Source organism: Rattus rattus, chromosome 1, assembly GCF_011064425.1.
Source record: "Rattus rattus isolate New Zealand chromosome 1, Rrattus_CSIRO_v1, whole genome shotgun sequence".
NCBI classification, from domain to species: domain Eukaryota; kingdom Metazoa; phylum Chordata; class Mammalia; order Rodentia; family Muridae; genus Rattus; species Rattus rattus.
The window spans coordinates 190,310,111-190,332,175 of record NC_046154.1 but is presented as its reverse complement, the minus strand read 5'-3'; the positions used below and the strand labels follow the sequence as shown (position 1 = coordinate 190,332,175).

Here is a 22,065-nt window from a genome sequence, read left to right as displayed (position 1 = left end):
TGAAGCAACAACAAAGATGAAGGCATTCTGTTCCCCTTGGAAGCAATTCTCTAGGGTTCTAACCGCGTTTCAGAGCATACCTGTTTTTCCCAAACATTCGATACTCATACACGGTTAGGGACTGGTCGTGGGCAAAGAAAAATCCAATCAGTTCCCTGCAGGCATCTCGTCCATTTCTAGAAAAACAACATGATGCCATGGTGATTTTTTGAGTAAGTAATAAACTAAGATCGTATATATCTCAAGTGGTGACACTGTAACTCCCTTGGGTGTGGGGCAGTGAATGGGGGTCGCCGTACATTTAGGGGAAATGTGCTATGGCTTGCAGAAATCCCCAACTGAGTTAGATTTGGATAAAGAGGTATAAGCTTAACTGTGGACGGTGTCCAGCTCTGTCACAACTCGGGTGGCTAATCAGCAGAGACTCAAGATAAAACAGAAGTCCTTTAAGAACTCTGGGCTTGCAGAGTTTATGAGCGTGAGGTTCAAAAAAAAATTAAAAGTCCTCTTCTTTGTCATTGCCTTTATCAGTAATCTGTTAACTCAAACTATTAAAACTAAATTAACCATCTGACATAAGAATTGGCTTCTAAATAGATTAGAGACTTCTATCAGTAATATGCAAGTTTATCCCATCTTTCCCAAGACTTTTAAGATCAATTTTTAAATATTCTTAGTTAAAATATTTGTCTTACAGTGTCTTATTTTATACAACAATAATTAGTGCTTAAAATTATATAACCCAAAGGTTCACATTTCTCAATATTTGTATGATCTAATCTTGACACTTCCATAAAAGAATATATTATTATAATCACACAAGTAAAATAATTAATAAAGTGACAGTTACCTTGATAAGACCCTCCCTTCGAACTCTACTTTCTGAGAAAGGTCATTCTCTGTTAATGTGGAGTTGGTTCTTATCCTGTCAAAATACACTTCTGTAAGTCATACACTTGATAGAAACAACAAACGCACCAAGGGACTATGGCAATATCTTGAGATATCACAGATTAAAGATGAGAATTAAGATTCAGATTGTGAATACCCTCAGCCCATGCAGTTTACATTACATCAGGCCTCATGCCGGCACCGGCAGAGGCAAGGCGTTGTAAAGGTGCACTGGGAACAGAGCACAGCATCTTTGGCTGCAGGGCTGTCTGAGAAGACTTGCCTCATGTCTCCTCACCCCTGTCTTCTCCCTCCCCTCCCTTCTCCCTCTATTTCCTGTCCTTTTCTTTTCTATTGTGCCCTTATTGTATAGTATATGCTGGCCTGGCATATGCTGGGATTGCAGACCTGAGCCTGCACATCAGCCCAAATGCCGTTTGTAACCTGGTTCTTTTGCCTTCTTCACAGCACAGCACTTAGTTTCTTAGTACTTGTGATTATGACCAACAAACGCGGTTTCGCCAATAATCTCAATAGGAAAGATTCTTGTCCTTTGCAATGGGAGGATGGGCAGAGTTCCCTGCCTATGAATTTTAAAGGGATACAGTCAGGAGGAGCAGCAGCATTGAACCGTAGGACCAAAACCAACACACGCCTACTTCCAATAAATCCTGACACATTGAGCCCTATCAATCAAGTTTGTCATTACAGACGGCTGATGCTACTCCTTACTGAAACAATGGTGGGAAGGAGTGATGGATGAACCAAGCTGTGTGCGCATATGCATGCATGTGTGTGTGTGTTTATACATGTATATACATACATGTGTGCGTTTATATATTTATATACTTATATATGTATATGTATATATTTTTCTTATAGATAGCACTGCTGACCTTCTGAAGACTCCTAGCCCTAATAGTCTTTAAAACATAAAGCAGAACTTGAATGAACACACAATGATACCCTCTATTTAATAATGTCCTTTATCTTAAGAGATAAATCAGTACTGTATTATTACTATTCATCTAGTTTTATGAAAATCGCAGGAATAATAAAAATAACAATGGTACAATAGTAAGCATGTGGGCCACAGTCACTGAAAGCAGGTAAAGTATTTAATATCTAGGTCCTGCAGAAAGGAAGCAGGAGATAGGAAACAAAAGGCTGCTAACTCAATAAGGGATTGGGAAGAGAGAGGAGCCAGGACGGCTCCATCGTCTCAGTTCAGTGTGAGTCACTGGTACTAATGCAGTCACTCGATAGTCACTATGTTCCTGAAATGACTTTAAGGTCTGGGGAAATGACAACAGCAATACCAACTACCATTTGTTAGGCACTGGTTACTATTAATTCACTTCACTGTGCGTGGGTTTGTTTAATGCTTGCAATAAAACTGTGAAGGGAGCACTAGGTCATGGAAGACAAGTAGTTGCTTGCAACCATATGGGCACATGACATGTTTGGAAGACAGCCTTGCTCTAACCATTGTACTCTCTCATTTCTTAGTGGTGAGCAATGCTGGGAGGCTGAGCTAGCTACATCAAGGAGCCTGGTGTCATCAGGAAAGGACACAAGTAAATTCGTAGTTACATTATCAAGGGCAGAGTGCCACACTGAGTTCCAGGCAGCGAGTGAGTAGTACAAATGCTTCCCCGTGTAAGTCCTGAACCAGTCCAAAATGAAGAATTAAGCACATTGAATACCAAAGGTGAATTCTGTCATTCACAAAGTTGGTGAGAAAGCGTGGTTTAGGCACACAGCAATAATAGGGTACGTGTTTGGCACTAGAGTTATGCAGACTAACTGCACCTTTGCACTGAGGAGAAACCTGTGAAGTTCAGTACAGGGTGAAATGTGTCTCTGCAGGAAGCTGCCTCCAGAGAAAAGAGAAGAGAGAGGGTTACCCTACTTACACCAATCTTGCTGCCAAATTATGAAGCAGAGGTCCTTCCTTCCTTCCTTCCTTCCTTCCTTCCTTCCTTCCTTCCTTCTCCTCTAGAGAGAACAAAAGAGTAGGAAGCCCTGGATCTGAAAATCCTAATCAAGAAACCCCGTGGGATTTTTCTGAGCTGGATTGACTTTAAAAAGCTGCATGCGTTTGTTATGAAGCAATACGAAGGTGGGTACAAGAAACCAGAGAGATGAGACTGAAAACCAGGGTTCAAATCATCTGTGCAGCTATGATGATTTGACATGCAGTATAATAAAATTCAAAAATCAGGGTGATATTTACTTTCAAGTAGGTTCAGACTTATTAAAGGAAGATACAAAATGCACTAACAATGTAAGAATAGATTGGTAAGTTGGTCAAACTTCTAAGGACATCGGGATGAACAATGCGCAGGTGAAAATTAACCATCATTAGTCTCCAGTGAAATGCAAATTAAATTCACCCATAGACACTGAGTAGGAGAAACACAATGAACAAACATAGGCAGCATCAATGGCAAAGAAGTATAACCATTGGACCACTCGTCCTGCCACTGGGAGGACTATTTACCAGTGCCTTGTGGAGCTGGACATGGGCAAACTACATGGTCCAGAGAATCTAAATATTCACTCATATGAGGGAGTATACCAGAAGGTACGCACAACAGAGTTCACCTCAGTATAGTTTATAAGTCAGCTGGCATGGTAAGTATCCGTGAGTGGTGAGTTGTCCTATGTTCGTATAATGGAGTAATGGAGGGTGAAGAGAAAAACGACTATAAATCCCAACGGGGATGATACTCCTAAATATAATGTTGAGGAAAAGGCATCAGGCGTACTACATTGAGAATCTTTATAAAGATGTGGTTACCCTCCTATGATTCTAAAAAGAAGTGAACTACTTAAGAAGCAGGGCATGTGTGGAATGATGGTCTTTTTCCTCTGCAAATTAATTCTTCATATATTACATGAATCTGAGTTAGCGAGGCAGGGTACCGTCCTTGGGCAGAGATTTCTAAATTACTATATTACTCATTTTCACCTGTTATCCTGAAAAGAATTATGACTTCCCTTCTAAATTATAAATGTTAAAAAAAATAAAAAGGAATACAAAGAAAGTAGAAGAAAACATGGAAGGAGATGGTGCTTAGATCTGAAATCCCAAAACCTTTACTTCTCTGTACACAGTTTTAAAGAGATGCGAATTTATTCAGCAAGATACAGAAGTGTATTTTAACAATACATCGTTAAGCTTTTCTTACTTCGTTTCATGCAGAGTTCGTCTCCTAACTCGAAGAGGCGCCCTCTCTGAGTCTGGAGGGACATGAGAGCTCTCTTGGTTCTTGGTGTTTAAATCTTGTTCTGGATCGCTGATGACAGCCCTAAGCAGGAGGACACAAAGTCTGATGTCTAGTGGGACAAAATGTGTGCTCACTTATTTTCCAGCACTTGGAAACCGTCAAGCATCAGGTGGCACTTTGTCCTGTTGTCATAATGCTTCTCATATACGAGTGTACTGACTATTAAAAGTACTACCCATAAGAAGTGAATACAGTTATCTGTACTTTCATGCAAATAAAACAAAAGAACATAGAAATTATGACTGGAAGTAAGAACTTTGTGTCTTCCTCTTAGCTCTCTTCGAACAGATAACATGGGAAGGAATATTGATAAATAAGAGTTGTTCTAAATTGCTTTCTGATTCTGTATGAGCATTGACCAAAGACAAGTTAGGGAGGAAAAGGTTTATTTTATCTTACACATTACAGGTCAACCTTGAGAGGAGCCGAAGCAGGAGCTCCAAGTTCTGCTACAACTCAGGACACCTGCCTAAGGATAGTACCAATCCCAGAGAGCTAGGCCCTCTGATGTTAATTAAAAATCAATACAAATGCCCTTACAGTCATGCCCACAGGTCAATCTTGTGGAGAGAGTTCTTCAATGAAGGTTCCTCCTTCCTAGGTATGTCAACTTGTCAACCAGACTAGCCTTCTCAAGAGTGTAAAGTGAAAAGCACAATAACAGAACGTGTGTTGGGAGGCATGAAGGAACAGGGCATGATTTCTAGAAAGAAAAACATAGGGGTCTGGGTGGATGTCTCAGTCAATGAAGTGCTTGCACCACGAGCATGAAGAGCTGAGCTTAGATTGTTGGATGTGTACAAAAGCCAGGCAAGGTGGCATCTGTAATCTCAGGGCTGAAGGGGATGGAGACAAAAATGACCCTGGACATCTCTGGCCAGCTAGCTGATCTAAACTATGAGTTCCAAGTTCAGGGACTGTTTCAAAAGCCACAATGAAGAACCATTGCAAAAGATACTCTTGCATCAACTTCTGGCCTCCACATGCACACATACCACACACAAAAAAAAGTAAAAGAAATATGTAAGGAGTCCATGCAAGCACTTGAATGGATTCCTTATGTTTATTAAAGAACATTTTTTAAATTTCTTTTTTACTTATTCACTTTACATTCCTCATACTGCCTCCCTCCTGGTTACTTCCTGCAGTCACACCCACCCACCCCCAAAGACATGTATGGTATGTACTCACTTACACTAGCTATTAGCTATAAAATACAAGTACCATGCTATACTCCACAAACCCAAAGAAGCTAAACAAGAAGGAAGGCCCAAGAGAGGAAGCTTGAATCTCACTTAGAAGGGGACATAAAATACTCATAAGAGTCAGATGGAGGGAGGGAGCTGGGAGGAGGGGAAGAGGTGGAGGAGATTGGAGGGTTCAGAATCAGATGTGGGGAAGGACAAGAGATATGGCTAGATGGCCATGAAAATAAATGGAAATCTGCAATTGACAGGGGTGGGGAGGTGCTGGGCATCTCCAGGATTAGACAAAGACTTGGTGTAAGGGAGGCACCCAAGAATCAATGGGGGTGACCTTAGCTGTGACTCACTACATTGGGGATATGATATGGAAGCTGAAGTGGCCACCTCCTGTATCCAGGCAGGAACCCCAGTGGAGCAGTTGAGACACCAACCCACCCACAAAACCTTCAACCGAAAATTTATCCAGTCTACAAGAGATGCAGGCCTGGAGGAGGAAGAAAAGACTGGGGGAATGGCTAACCAATAACCAGCCCAACTTGAGAATCATACCATGAACAAGTACCAATCCTTAATACTATTAATGATACATAAATAGTGGACGGAGCTTGGGGGACTCTTATGGAAGATAGGAGGAAGCATTGCGGGCACCAAAGGGGATAGAACTCTACAGGAAGACAAACAGAGTCAACTTACCTGGACCCTCCAGTCTCTCAGTCTGAATAACCAACCAAAGAACATGCAGGGCTGGACCTAGGCCTCCCTACACATTGAACTGATTCTTAAATCATGAGGAGAGGTTAACACTTGAAAAGGAGAAAGGCTATTGCAGGAAGACAACTGCATGTGAGGTTTCAGAGTGAGAAAGCCCAACAGAGCTCAAGAACCTAGAGCATGTGGCTGGGGCTAGACAGATCTTTCCACTTCTTGCTTCTTCCAGTAATGGCATTTAAATAGGCTGTATGGAGTATTATTTCATTTACTTAATATTAATATAATATCTGTGTGTGTGTGTGTGTGTGTGTGTGTGTGTGTGTTTTAATAAGGTTATGCCATTTGGGGTGATAATACTCCTCCCAGAAGCCATAGATCATCTAACAAAAATCCAGCTGCCCAGCATAGGAAGATCTCTATTGAGTTGCTAGTCAAGGGAATTCAGAGACTCCCCAGACAATTTTGCCATTGCCTTTGGTTACACCCTAGACCCTGAAAGTAGGATCATATTGCTAAAGATGCACTTTGGACAGAGGGCTTGAAGGAATCCAACTGGATCTGACCTAGAAGCCTCCTCCCTAAGGACTAATTGTTAGAACCCCAGAAGGAGCTGTGAAAGTTGCTAAGGGAGAAGGTGATGAATGGCCCTCCTGACTCCGGTACCTGGAGACTACATCAGGATGAGACAGTGTGACAGTGGCACTTAGTGCCTGGGGTTAATGAGCAGTTGACTGGAGGCTCAGTAGGAGGGAATTCATACCTGGTGCTGCAAACCTAACCAACTACCATGTTTGATGATGATGTAACTTTCCTAAGCCGTTATAATTTTTAACTATATTCTAAATACCCTTATGCCTGCAGATGAGTGTATCTCTCACCTCCATCAAAGAAGCTTCTATTTTTTTTTTCAGAAGACAGAGACCAATATGGAAAGTCATAGCTGGTCGAAGTGCAGAGACTAACCAACTATGTGGTGCCCGGGCTCAACTGAAATATCTACAACATACCTAAGGCTCAGGGAACATCACAGAAGAGAATGAAGAAAGTTGTAAGAGCCAGAGGACCAGGATGTCTGCTTTCAGGTAGTATCTTCTGTATATGACAGAGAGAAAAGCTACACTTACGATGTCTCAACAATAGGGTTGCCTGAACAAGACCTGGAAAATGACAACACACACTAACGTGAATGGGAGAATCTCACAAGGCCCGTGCTTAGAAGAAAAGCTGCAGGCAGTTAATGAGGATCAGTGTTCTCCAGCAGTGAGTCTCCTGACAGATTAGAAAATCCCACATGAGTCTATGACCATCGATAAAGGGACTCAGCAAGTTGTATTTTTTCAGTGTGTGAGTGTGTGTGTGTGTGTGTGTGTGTGTGTGTGTGTGTGTGTGTGTGTAACAAGAATAAAAGGCCATTAGTTTTAGGGAGGCCATAGGAGGAATTAGAGAGAAAAAATAAGAGAGGGGTGTGAAGTAAATACAGTACTTATGTGTGAAGTTCTCTAAATTAATTAATTACATTCTAAAAATTACAAATGAGCAAAGATTTTAATAGGTATCATGAACCTTCAAAACTATGAAGACAAAACACTACTTGCGAAATAGAAGAACTTATGAATTGATTAAGTTTCCACAATAACAGGAACAACCAAGAATGTTTTCTATATTTCTATGCTGTACTTTAGATACTATTTATTTGTGGAACCAGTGAACCGTTGTTTTAACTAAAGATAAAGAAAGTTTTTAAAAAAAAGAAAAGAAAAGAAAAAGCAGCTACCAAAAGGTGTCATCTCATCTCGTCTTTTCTCTTTCTCTCCCTCACTTGCAACAGTCCTACTGTCCGAGTCTGAGGTTACATACTTACACACAGAATGTTAGAGTATATGGAAATTTGAAGCCCTTTGGGCAGAGACAAAAGTCAAGAAATCGAGAGAGAAAACGTGATGCTACAGCAACTCCTTCGGTCACCTGACTAGACACCAAACTCGGCTCTGCTCCCCAGGAAGTCCTTGTTTCTGGTTTTCATTCATTCATTGGTCAAGACTATATGCTTTACAGATACTTCGCCCGACTACAGGAATGCCGCCACAGTGCAGTGAGAAGCCTCCCACAGTGCCCTTGCCCTTGGGGAACACATGCTTTAAAGAGGACAGATAATAAATTAAGTAGGAGACTGCAAAATAAACTACACATTCGTGGTTGATATGGAAGAAGAAACAGTGAGTCGATTTGAAGTTGTGAGCAAGAATTTATCCATTACTCCTTAGGTGTTTGTGCTGGCTAGCTTTATGTCAGCTTGACACAAGATAGAGTCATCTGAGAGGAGAGAGCCTCACCTGAGAAAAATTACTCCATGGGATCAGATGTAAAGCACTTTCTTAATTAGTGATTGATGGAGGAGGACCCGGACCATTGTAGGTGGTGCCCTCTTTGGACTGGTGGTCCTGGGTTCTATAAGTAAAGCAGGCTGAACAAGCCATGAGGAGCAAGCCAGTACCTGGCATTCCTCTATGGCCTGTGCATCAGCTCCTGCCTCCAGGTTCCTACCCTGTTTGAGTTCCTGCCCTGACTTCCCTCAGTGATGAACAACAATGTGGAAACGTAAGCCAAAAATCCTTTCTACTCCACCTTACTTTGGTCATTCTGTTTCATAACTGAAACAGTACCCCCTAACTAGTACTGTGTCCACAGTAAGCTGCATCATGTGACTTCCACGTAAGAGTATGAAGTAAAATTAGTGCACAGCAGCATAGATTTCTAGGGGAAATGCCATTGGAAGAGAAGAGAAAATAATGCAAAAGAATAGAGGCACCAGGGGGACCTGGCATGTTCTGGAAAGGTAGCAGGCTGATATGCATGGAGCACAGGGCAGGACAGAGTGGGAAAGAGTAGAGTCCTAGTGGGCAACAGATGGAAGGTGAGATCTAACAGCAGGCAGCAGTGGCCCTGGTTTATCAGCCCTTCCGACCCATAGGCTTGCCGTGGCTTCACTTAAATAGAATGTACTTTTTGATGGTTCTGCTGTTCTTCATTGAACTCAGTCAGACAAACGTGAGTTGTTTGGAAATCTGCTGATCTAGGGTTCTCCTGGCTAAGTAGCCTAGCTGCAGTTATAGGGGAATCTTTTTCTGGAGACTCATTGGTGAACCAAGCATCCTTTAGAGTTGGAAAATGCCACAAAAGCACAAATGGAAATGCATGCAGATTCTTAAGGTCTATGCTCAGAACTGACATGATTTATTTTGTTAATTTGTAACTTATCTAAGTAAGAAGCATGATCAGACAAGCCATTCCTGGACAGCTACTACCCTAAAGACGTGTGGACAAAAACTACTTTTAGCTACTAAATTTTGACATTTCATATAGCCGATACCAAGGCTTTATTGAATTTCTGGGGACTGAGATAGGGAATTGACAGATGATTTGATTGTCTTTCAATAGTTTCACTCTAGTGAGTGGGTTGAAAATAAGCCAATGAGAGGTTAATAGAAACTCAATGAAACTCAATGGGGACTGAAAGAAATTACCCAGAAGATAGAAAGAGGCAATAACAAGAAAGGGGCAACAGGAGAAATAAATGTATTTTTTTTTTTTACTAGAACTGAGTCTTTGCTGACAAAGTGCATATCGGAGTTGAAAGAAGGAAATGGGTCAAAAGGCATCCCCAGGACTTGAGAACTAAATAATTACTAACCTGGAATTGCTGTGGGGGAAAATTAAAGCAGATTTGGTCCTATGAGAAAATTTAGATTAGAAAAAAAAGAGAAATCGAAATCTTGAAGATTAAAGATGCAGCAGAATACAGAACATGTTTGAAACCAGGAAGTGAATGTGTAGGTGATACGGAATGCATTTGCCACATCTGATGGCATCTGATGCTTCAGAAAGACAAAAGTTCTCAACTGAGACCAAGAAGAGAACTGAGAAGCCCTTTACCTAGGTACAAGGTGCCACCATGTTTCTTATGAATTGAAAGAGTCATGTTGCAGACAGTGACTTCGAAGAACTTGCTGGCACTTACACAGCTTATGGAAGGCCCCAGGGTCTATCAGCGCTAAACACAGAGAGGGTGTTGGGGAGAATATGCAGGTCAAATGTGGACAGCCACCAAACTAACCACGTTTTTCCTCAATGACTTACTCCTCATACTACAGTTTGTTACTTTATGAGTTACCTTATACAGTTGCTGGGGGATTTATAAATTATCAATAATTAGCTTCACAGTGTTCAACTCTACACAAGTCACTGGGTACCACAGTGAAGTGACCCTGTGGGACATGTGTTCCTAATGGAAAGTTATGACAAGTTATGCTTGTCCATTTAGAAACCATGGCAACTGGCTCAATGTAGATCCTAGTTTTGACAAGCTATCTTACTGATCTCCCAATATCACATCCCATCTTTGAAAGCCAAGTTTTCTACAGGTGCTATGACAAACAGCCGACAAATATCATGTGAAAACCAAGAACAGAACAGAAGGTAACTGAAAGATTCCTCAATGCCCAAAAGAAACATACATACCATTAAAAAGCAATCTAAAATTCTATGAATGAATTTTTTTAAAATGCTGTCTTCTGATTTATATGAGCTTCAAAAATGTTCATTAAGTTGTCAGGAAATAATTATTAAATGGTTTAAATTAAAATACTTCATGAGACAATAAGAATTTTTAAGTGTGTGTGTGTGTGTGTGTGTGTGTGTGTGTGTGTGTGTGTGTGTGTGTGCATCCATACACACAGGCCTGCCTACCAGCGAATACATGATCATGTGGGTTCATATGTTCAGGATCTCTCATTGCCTTGGAGCTCACCAAGCAAGTGATGCTGACTGACAAGCAAGCCCAAAGTCTCCTCCCCAGCACTAAAATTATAGGCACTTGCTACTTTCACATTGCCTCCCCTTTTCACATAGGTTCTGAGATTAAATCAAGTTAAATCAAGTCCTCCTGCTAACATGGCAAGCACTCCACACACTCTCTCCCCAGCCTGAATTTGTAAGACTTTCCATTCATCTCAAGAGTGCTTTATAAAAACCAAAACTCACTAAAACGACAAGGGTGCAGTGAGCAGAAAGGTTGGGGACTGCTGGCAGCGAAGCACTGATTAACAGGCACATAGATGCTTTGCGTAAAGAAGATATTTAATGTTGCCTGAATGCAGGTGTGGAGGGAGGTCCCGGCGCCCACCTGGACAAGTGGTCTACCATCATTTGTTCTGCAACAGTCTGCCTCTTCTTCTCTAGAGCCACAGTCTCCTGAGAAAATAAATGAAAAAACAATTTTGTTTTCCATAAAGCAGAACACTTAATGCACATCATAAAATATAGTGTTTCCAATTTTCTCCCTCAATACAGATTACTACCGTTAATATATCAAATTCCAATTATTAAATCTTCCATCGCCACTCCCTAAAAGTTAATGCATTTAAATTTTGGTAGACATCATGACCTATTTCCAACAAGTTGCCTTGCATTTCACAGAACGAAGAAGACTGTGGTGGCCCTATTCTCTATGTGCCCCCTGGAGATGCCTCTGGGAAACCCCACCTCAACTTGCTGCAGGGAGATCCTCGGCACCAGCACACTGCACACACGAAAAGAATTTAGTCTGAACCAATCACGGGAGAGAAGACAAACAGAATCAGAATCACTCCATTTTCATCAAAAACCTGGAGAAACCTGAAGAGACCTGACGAGGTGATTCGGCAGGAAAGGGCGCCTACTACCAAGCCTGATGATCAGAGTTCAACCCCAGACACCCACAGTATGAAAGGAGAGAACTGATTCCTGCAAGCTATTCCTGACTACCAGATGCTCACTGTGTCATACGCATTCCTATATACATACAACACTCAAATGTAGTGATTAATTAATTTACATTAGTGAGTCAATTAAATGTTAAAAAAGAACTTAAATCATAGAAAGAGTGACAGTCTTTCCCCTGCATATAATGAATTAATAATAATACATTTTCCTTTTACCGGTTTTATTAAGCTGCCTTCACAAAAGCTTCCTTCTGGCCATGGTATGACTCCTGGACTCATAAACCCAGGGCAGCAAGACATTCCTGCACCAGATCAAGACAATCAAAATCCTGGCATACATAACTCCAGGCCCCACCCCTTCCTGAGCAGCAGTTGGAAAAAGAAGAATGCTTCTTTACAGATGTGGCCTTTGGTAGGGTTATCATGCTCCAGTTGATTGTCATACACACACACACACACACACACACACACACACACACACACACTCACACACACACACACAACACTAATCAGACTTAGAGGGCTAGGACAAACACACACACACACACACACCACACACACACACACACACACAACACTAATCAGACTTAGAGGGTTAGAACAAACACACACACACACACACACACACACACACTCACACAGAGACGACGCTAATCAGACTTAGTGGATTAGGACAAACACACACACACACACACACACAACACTAATCAGACTTAGTGGGTTAGGACAAACACACACACACACACACACACACACACTAATCAGACTTAGTGGGTTAAACAGACTTAGTGGATTAGGACAAACACACACACACACACACACACACACACACACACACACGACATCAAGTTGGGAGTAGAGATGTGTTGTGGGAAATAGGGAGAGAAGTTAGAAGAATCAAGTAGGGACAAGTATCATCATATATGTGTATAGAATTCTCAAAGAAAAAAAAAGTTATGAAAGCTATCTTGGCATCACTTTTCACTTTCCAAAACACCTGAAAATATTTTTTGCTGCTTTTGAGGAAGCATCCAATTAGAAGTTTTGTGATCATTCAATTCCAGTTAGATTATCATGCAGCTGTAAACACTAAAACGTTTCTTTTGAAAGACAGATAAAGGAGTCTAAATTCACAGAGCCAAATTGAAGCATGTTCTGATCTTAGAGTGGAATTCCCACCATCCTTACTGATCACTCCAATAAATAAAAACCAACACGGTGGTACTGTTTTAAGTGGAGTCTTGGCAACCATGGTTTTATTTAAAACAGACACAAATGAGAATGTCAAAGCCATAGCACCAAAAGAAAAAGGAAAGTTCCTAACAAACTTAAGAAATGCATGCAGTCACCTAAGTGGTAGACTAGAATTGAATTTAGTTTTTATTAGGCAGAAATTTAAGATGTAATATTCCTATATCCAAATATGTCCTGAATAGAGTTTCTATCCTTAATTTATAACTGCATCCTGTGCGTTTTCTAAGTTCGTGGCTTTACAATTTTTATTTAATAATAGATTTAAAGTTGCAATTAAATAGACATTAAGTAAAGCAATGTGCACTTTGTGATATTGAGGTGTGGTACAAATAGTAGACAACAATTTAAACATACTTAGATTATAGATGGGGGGAAAGTCTACATTGGCCAAAGCATAGTTGTAAAACACAAAAACAAGCAGAGAGAGCGATAAGTGGTTCTCATGGTCTCTGTGGAGACAGTCTGGCTTGAGAACTAAGGTTTATAGTGGCTTAGCCTTTCTCTTAAATATTGGAAGCACCCTAGATGGCCCTGACTTAAAGGTCAGCATGCATGAGGCAGCTTAAAAGCACAAAATACCAATCCACACTGTGACAGAGGGACCTGAGGAGAGGGTCATAAAAATCACAGCTGTTTTCCGTGTATAGCTAGAAACTAAATCAAGACGCTTCTGCCAGCTTTTTATTTATACTGGACAGGTACTCGATACGGCTGCCTCGAAAGGTCACTCATACAGACAAGTCCATCAGGGGAGTGAACGAGATACCCAGGAGAGTGCTATAGCCAGGAAGTAAACCTTGGGCTTACTTGATGACGGCGTTGTAAAGAAATGAAATCCACTCATACCCAGATGGTTTTGGGCCATGCCAAGCACATGGAACTTAGATATTGGCGACATCTATTTCAAACACAACTTTTAAGAGAAAACAGAATCAGCCATGTTTGGGACAGAATGTTGCCTCCTGAGTAGCTTGTTACGTTTATGATAACCTTGGTGATACTCCTTATTCCAGTAAACGTAATGCCTGAACTGTAACAGGCACAGAAAATTGCTTGTGAAGTTTGACAGCAAGAACTGTAACAGATTCACATCCACAAAAAAGTCATCGTCCCCATCTGACTATGATACATTGCACATTGATTCTGGATGACAGCAGCGGAATGACTATCTTCACTGTTTTTCCCCCAAAATCTGTGGTTTTCAACCTGTAGGTCATGACTCATTTGGGGTCGCATATCAGATATTTAAATTATGATTCACGATACTAGCAAAATTACAGTTATAAAGTAGAAATTAAAATAATTGTATCGTTGGGGGTCACTACAACATGAGGAACTGTATTAAATAAAGGGTTGCAGCATTAGACAGGTGGAGAACTGCTGCCCTAAATCATTACGGTTATGTAGTTGGGGAAACATATTGCTTTATTATTGGTTAGGCCATCTAAACTACAGATTTTCAAGTTGTATGTTACCATGTTGGTATTTTATCAGCCAAAAAACTCTACCTTTAAGCATCTTCTCCTCCCTACTGGAAAGGTGTGATAATTATCTATTTATAAAAGGCCTGGACTACGTAATAACAATCAGTTCAATGACTTTGAAAAAATAACATAAATTTATGTTTAATATTAAGTCTGAAGGGGTGGGGGTGAAAGTTGGGAGTGAGTGTGTGTTCATGTGAGCATCTGCGTGCAGCTGAGATGACAACCTGGGGTATTGTTCCTAAGATTCCATCTACCTCTTTTTGTTTATGGCTCTGTTTTGAGAGAGAGTCTCTGATTGGCCTGGACCTCACCAATTAGGCTAAACAGACAGGCCATCATGCCCCAGGATCAGCCTATCTCTAATCCCAGCATAAGGAGTGGAGGTGCACACAAGCACACTCAGCTTTGGTTATGTGGTTTATGAGGAACACACTCTAGACCTTGTGGTCTCAAGGCAAGTATTTACTGACAGAACCATCTCTCTGGCCCCAACGTTTAGAATCTTCATTTTATCCAAAGAAAACTTACTTGACTCCTGGCCTTTTCCATAACTGGCCTAAATTTCTATAATGTCAATACCTCATGAATTTGATAGATAGATAGATAGATAGATAGATAGATAGATAGATAGAGATAGATAGATAGATAGATAGATAGATAGATAGATAGATAGATGAGAGACAGATATAGATATAGGAATAGATATTGGGTTTGGAGAAAGGGAAAGGAAAATGTATTTAAAACATAATAACTAAAACATTAGGCTTACTTTTGTGGCAAGAAAGCAATGTCAAAATCAAACACACTAACATGGTGGCCAACTAACAGGTTGAGCAGAGTAAACTAAACTTTCTCAAATCCAATGATTCCAAACAATTTTTTTTCAAAAAGTAAATAAATAAATAAACCGAACACAAGGAAATCATTTATAAAAACTAAAGACTCAATTCAATTTAAATATCAGCGAGTATCTAGTCCAAACTCTTTATTCAGTTATAACTGTAAAGTCTTGGAGGGTGGTAAATTTCACTTATATTTTTCTCAGATGGAGGGAAGAGATGAGAACTGTAGCCAAGGTCTGCAAATTCACTGCTTGGGCTGAGCCCAGAGCTTTCCTTTCTCTCCTTTAACTATCCCAGCTGCCGTACAATCTAATCTTCCAAGGTAACTGATTCAGTCCAGCTTCTCTCGGGTTTTGAATGAATTGTTCTGCTTGGTCTTACACTAACTTTAGCAATATGTTCTAATCTGGGTCCTTCTCGTTCTCTGGCTTGTTCTGTCTTCACCTGTGCCTAGCTTGTTCTCTCCACCACCTCTCTTTGTAAAACACTGTCCTGCTAAAATGCCATACACTTCTCTCTGATCTGTCCTAAAGTAACCTCTCTTTCCTGTGCTGTTGCCCTGTAAGTTGGGTATATCCTAGCTCTGACCCGTCTTGTCAAATATCTTTCTCTGATTCATCACTTTGTCTGCCCCTCAATTAGGCACTTTTTTTAAAAAACACATCCCACTTTTTTTAAGATTTATTTTTTTATTTCATGTATATGAGCACACTGTTCTTGACACCCCAGAAGAGGGTATAAGATTCACTTACAGATGGTTGTGAGCCACCATGTGGTTGCTGGGAATTAAATTCATGACCTTTGGAAGAGCAGCCAGTGCTCTTAACCATTGAGCCATTTCTCCAGCCCCCTTGGCAGCACTTTCAAACTCACCTTACCTTTGTTATTAGGGATTAAAGATATGTCCTAAGGTGTGTCTGCATTCCAGCCAGATCACAGCTGAAAAAGCCTTTGGGTGTGATTCCTAGCCAGAGCAGCCATGTTACTGCAGAGGATAAATACCGTAATGTCTTAGCAAATAAACAATCAAAACTGCTGACGGCTTACCACATCTGATTTCTTTGCACTGCTCCGTCTATGGTAAGGGCTGTCTGCATAACCTTGCTGTAGTAGGGCTTTCCTATCCAAAGTCATGAGGTCATCCAGGCAGGCTTCTTCCACCTGATCACACTACACAAGGAAGGCAATGAGCAGATGATCAGATGTCCTCGATACCTGCTCTTAACAAAACCCAAGAACAGAGCACCAAGTATCTCAAAGGCTGTTTGAGAATTAAGAGTTCAAGACCATCTTGGAATACAGGTCTTTCTTTGTTCTGGCCTCATGTTAGTCATAAACTGGGACCAAACAGTAGATACTGCATCAGAAGACGACGAATGAGATGACGTATTCTTAATGCTTATAAAAATGACCTGATATGTAGCAAACATTAAGCAAAAGACACAAGTGGTCATAATTACCACTGTCCATACTGAGTCCTTAAAATCTCAATAAATGTGGATATATCCTGTTGTGGGTTAGAGGACGTCCTATGTGGTATGAAGTCCTGAGAGGAATGTGTGTTGTGGGGCAGGACCTTGTCATGGACCAATTCCTTAGTCCCACAGGCTGTCTCAAAATCCTTTCCCACACTAGGCTCAGGGGAAGGGCAAAGCCTTCCCTCCCAGTCCCAGTGGGAATGTCGATGTGGGCAGAAACTGTCCATCATAGCTATCTCCCTCCAGATGACTGCAGCCTGGAGATCACTGCCCTAAAGAAGATGGCTCCTACTTCAGCAGAATGGAATAACCCTGGCTCCTTGTTTAACTGAACGAATGGCCCTGCTTTCCGTTTCAACTCTATGTAATAAACAGGCTGAGCTTCTGGGGTGGTGAGTTTTTTATAAATACGAGTTATGTAATCCCTTACCTAACAAAACGCTCTAATAGCTACTAGTCAGGAACATGCCAGACTTCCAGAGTCTCTTCTCTGGGATTTCTGCTCACTGCCCATCTCCCTTGGAAGGTGGAGCCTAAGTCACATTCTTCCCTGACTTCAGGACCTTTCGCTGCTACAGGAAATACTCTTGCATATTGCTTTAATGTGTTATGTGCGTCTCCTAGCATAAGCTCTGTTCCATGAGAATAGGAACTTCAGGATTGCTGTGGCCCCATGCCTGACAATAACTATTGTGTGGAAAGCCATGAAGGAGAACACGTTACAGTTTGATTTACATACCTGCTAATATTCAACTTTTCTAAATAATAACTTATTTAAATGAACACCAAGGAAATGCTTTGGTGAGAAATCAACTTTAAAAAATACGCTGAAGTAGCATTATGTCTGAGTTGAAAAATCATTTTGACCAGGTGTGGCGGTCAACGCCTTTAATCCCAGAACTTAGGAGGAGGCAGAAGCAGGTGGATCTCTGAGTTCAAGGCCAGCCTGGTCTATCAAGCCAATTCCGGGACACCAAGGGTTACACAGTGAGACCCTGCCTTAAAACAAACAAACTCACTTTGGTTTGAACTTTTCACAAAAGGTGAATGGTGAGATTCCTACTCCATATACCAAGTTAAACCTCCTACTTCTGACTCTCCCATAGTCCTTTCCTTCCGTAAACATTGGTAGCACCGTTCTGTGGACTAGAGTTCAGAGCTAAATAAAAGGGAGAAACTAGGAGCATTCATCTTCCCCATGGCAATGGCAGACGCGATGTGAGCGGCTGCCTCACACTTCTGTTGCTACAGTGGACTACAGGCCCAAACTCTGAGCCGAAGTAAATCCTTCTTTGCTTAAGTTGCCTTTGTCAGTTGTTTTGGTTTTGTTGTTGTTGGTGGTGGTGGTGGTGGTTTTTTGGGTTTTTTTTGGTTTTGGTTTTTTTGTTTTTTTTTTTTTGCCACAGAAATGAACAAAGTAACGAATGTAATTAGTGAAACAATTGGGGAAAGACAGACTCGTGACCTTTGTTACACTAAGTGGAAGGAAAACTCAACAAAGGCAATTAGCAAGCAGAATCAAGGCGATCAGCTTAATTTCCTGTTCCAGCTGGTTGTGCGTCTCCTCCAATCAGTCAGAATAGTCAGCAGCTGCAGCCTGTCATGTCGCCCTGGTTCCTACACATAAAATGGTAACTCTACCGCATCAGCAGAGAACCGATCCCCGTATTCCTCCCTGCTGGAGCGAGGCGTGCACTTCTGACACTAGGTTTGTCTCTTTCCAGAGGGTGCCAGTTAGATGCTAATTTAACAACTGTCCATTTTACATAGTGTTTTGAGTCTCATGGTACTAGGCAGTTCATCAAGTGGTTTACACAGAAAATCATGGAGACTTTGAGTGTACGTGCAGGAGGGGTTCACAGTAGCCCATTCAGACGAGGAGGCCAGAGGTGAACCTTGGGTGGCATTGTTCAGGAGTGGTCTAATCTGTTCCTTTTTTTCCTATTTAATTCATTCATTCATTCATTCATTTTACATCCAATAACAAGAAGTCTATCAAGGAACTGTATCCCCAGTGTCTATTACACTTACTGTGCTGGTTTGTATATGCTTGGCCCGGGGAGTGGCAGGATTAGAAAGGGTGGCCTTGTCAAAAGTAGGTGTGGCCCTGTTGGAATAGGTGTGTCACTCTGGGTGTGGGCTTTAAGACCCTCATCCTAGCTGTCTGGAAGCCAATATTCTGCTAGCAGCCTTCAGATGAAGATGTAGAACTCTCAGCTCCTCCTGTACCATGCCTGCCTGGATGCTGCCGTGCTCCCACCTTGATGGTAATGGAACCTCTGAACCTGTAAGCCAGCCCCAGTTAAATGTTATCCTTGCTTTGGTCATAGTGCCTGTTCATAGCAGTAAAACCCTAACTGAGAGCCTTACTATACCTAATATTCTACAAGGATGAATCAGAGCCTAACTGATACTTATTTCTATGTCAGCAGTTTGTAAAATTACCAACAGGACTCCCCAGATGAAGCAAGGATAGAGAAGCAGGGGCAGTTTTACAAGAGAACACTGTAAGGTTTGAAAGCTGTTTTCAACTTTAGAGTGCAGCCCAAATGAACTGTAATTCATGACAACTGTATGAAAAATGCGTGCACATGTATATAAGTATAGATTATATACCACCAGTCTTAATTAAGTGAAAAGGGTTAAACATACATGTGAGGATAGGAATAAAATTTTCCATAGGAGAACTCCTGACAACGGGGCTTTTCTAAGACTCGCGCACTGTTCCCTTTGAAGCAACTCAGTCCTTGCGAGGCTCGTCTGTTACCTTCTTTTTTTTTTTTTTTTTTTTTTTTTTTTTTTTTTTTCAGAGCTGGGGACCGAACCCAGGGCCTTGTGCTTTAGGCAAGTGCTCTACCACTGAGCTAAATCCCCACCTCCGTCTGTTACCTTCTTGTTAGCCTCCGGCCCTTTTCCTGGCCTTGGCCTCTCTGCACTCCTCTGAATGTACTGCTTGTAGCCGTCCTTCATTTCACTTGCGTACTGCTGGTATTTTAGCTTGTATTTGCCTGTTGGTGCTGGCAAATCCTCAGGTATTGTGTCCTGCTCCTGGGAGTAGAACAAAGTATGCTGTCTACCAGGGAAAAAATATCTTTTAAAAAGACACAGTATTTTTCTTCTTGACATTGTCATGCTTACGGTTCATCTTGTCACTTTAAAAAGACCACCATGGTCTGTGTTCTGAACAGAAGGGACATTGAAGACATTTAGTTAACATACATTAATTAATTAATTAATTAATTAATGGAAAGCAAAACTAAAAACATCTAGCTAAGTGAGCATTGATCAGAGCAGATAGGATTGAGCACAGTGAAGCAGGCATGGTGACACGCACTTCTAATCCCAGCACTCGGGAGGTAGAAGGGGCTGGTGGGTCTCTGAGTTTGAAGCCAGCCTGGTCTACAAATCAAATTCCAGAACAGCCAGCGCTGGCTATACAAGAAACTGTCTTGGGAAAAAATATCTATATATGTGATTTTTATTTTTATATATTTTATATATTATATACAAATAATGTAATAAATATAATAATAAATAAAAAGAATTGATCAGACTTGGCCTCAGCAATCCTTTACTCCTTTTGCTGATGAAGGTCTACAGCTAAAGTAACTTGAAAGAATTAAGATCATGGTTTTTTTCTGAGATGTTTTATGTAGATGTTTTCTTTTCTGACCAAAATGTCCTAGAGAACTAGAGATTGACAACTCTAAGAAGAAGCACGGTTGCCATTTCTACAATATTACTGTATTTCACCTCCTAGTATTTTGTGGTTCCTGGCACAAGAGATAACAGAGCCAGTGGATTTAGATTGGCACAGATACTGCGAAAAGAAAATATAAATACCAGTCCAGGCCTTGAAGAGTTTTGAGGAGATCGAAGTATAACAGAAGAGAAGTTGAGGATAAAGGTAGATTAATAACCATTGTACAATACAGACTGAGCTGATGTCATTACTGTTGTTGTTGTTATTATTATTATTAAGTTTGAGTATTCTAAAGTTTGAATTAATTACTCAGAAATCAATCTTCTGTCACTCAAATAATATGTTATGATCTCATATTTTACAATGTTTTTTAAAGCCCTGGAATCCATAATCAGACAAACCTATAATTTGCCCACTTAACAAGTATTTAAGATGTCATTTCAATATTTGAAAACTACAAAGCTATTTCATCAGTACCATTGTTGGAAGTTTTTATATGCAACTTATGTAAACTGAAGACACTCTGATTAGTTGGAAAAACGTAGAAACCAAGAACAGCCCTAATGATATGTACCGTAAGCTGAAATACACACTGACCGCTTCATTTAGATGATGTTGGATATATGGCCTTTGACACGGCATAATGCAACTCAGAGCAGGCTGTGACCATGGTGCATCATGGACGGTACCATGTGGTGCTGGTGAAAACTTATCCTAAAAAGGGAAATGGAGTAAGAGTTAGTACTTGCTGATAAGGGCCGCTGCAGTCAAATATTCACTATATTAAATGGAAAGTTAAAATTACCTCCTCATCAGAGTCAACAAGGCTTCCCAGATCAAGTGGTGGGACCCTAAAAGAAATAATCTATGCATCTCATAAAATTGTAAGTGAGTCTGTAATAACAGAAAAATCATCATCAAATACATTATCTATTCAAAGTAAAGTTTAAGCTGATGGTATGTCGGCTGCCACTGCCTAGCTTTTGACAAATATTCGATAACTTTTGGTTATTAAATAGAATCATTATTAATAAAGAATAATAAAATTAAGATATAATGGTAATAAAGTAATAAAAAACATACAAAATTATGATTAAATAAGTTATACTCTTAGCAGAGGTGGGAAGAGTCTGACTGAACAAGGCGATTGCTGGGCAGCTCTGTAATTCAGATTCCCTGAACCCACGTAATAGCTGGGTAGGAGAGGGAGCTGCTTGTCATCAGCTCAGGGGGATGGGAAGGGATCCCCTGAGGCACAGATGCTCTCCACACACAGACGAACAAGAAAAGAACGAAGGCAATATGTTCTCAAATCCATCATCTTAACGACTTCCCTGCTCTGCTGGTGTGCATGCCCTAGAACATCTACCGTCCTGCTGAGATGAGCACGTGGTTAGGAAGATCAATATCTGAATCGTATTATAACTGCACGGTTCCTTCTA

At 40.8% G+C, this 22,065-nt stretch overlaps 1 protein-coding gene across 1 annotated transcript in view; it reads right to left on the bottom strand.

Moving 5' to 3' along the window:
- The window catches only part of Caps2 (calcyphosine 2), a 62,763-nt gene that overhangs the window by 27,486 nt on the left and 13,212 nt on the right, over positions 1-22,065 (bottom strand). The window contains exons 4-11 of the mRNA XM_032912404.1: positions 21,429-21,474; positions 21,221-21,337; positions 19,810-19,968; positions 16,490-16,603; positions 11,283-11,350; positions 4,086-4,205; positions 851-925; positions 81-176 (exon numbers count right to left, since the gene is read on the bottom strand). Of these exons, the coding sequence (XP_032768295.1) occupies positions 81-176; positions 851-925; positions 4,086-4,205; positions 11,283-11,350; positions 16,490-16,603; positions 19,810-19,968; positions 21,221-21,337; positions 21,429-21,474 (795 nt within the window). The remainder of the gene's footprint in view (positions 1-80; positions 177-850; positions 926-4,085; positions 4,206-11,282; positions 11,351-16,489; positions 16,604-19,809; positions 19,969-21,220; positions 21,338-21,428; positions 21,475-22,065) is intronic.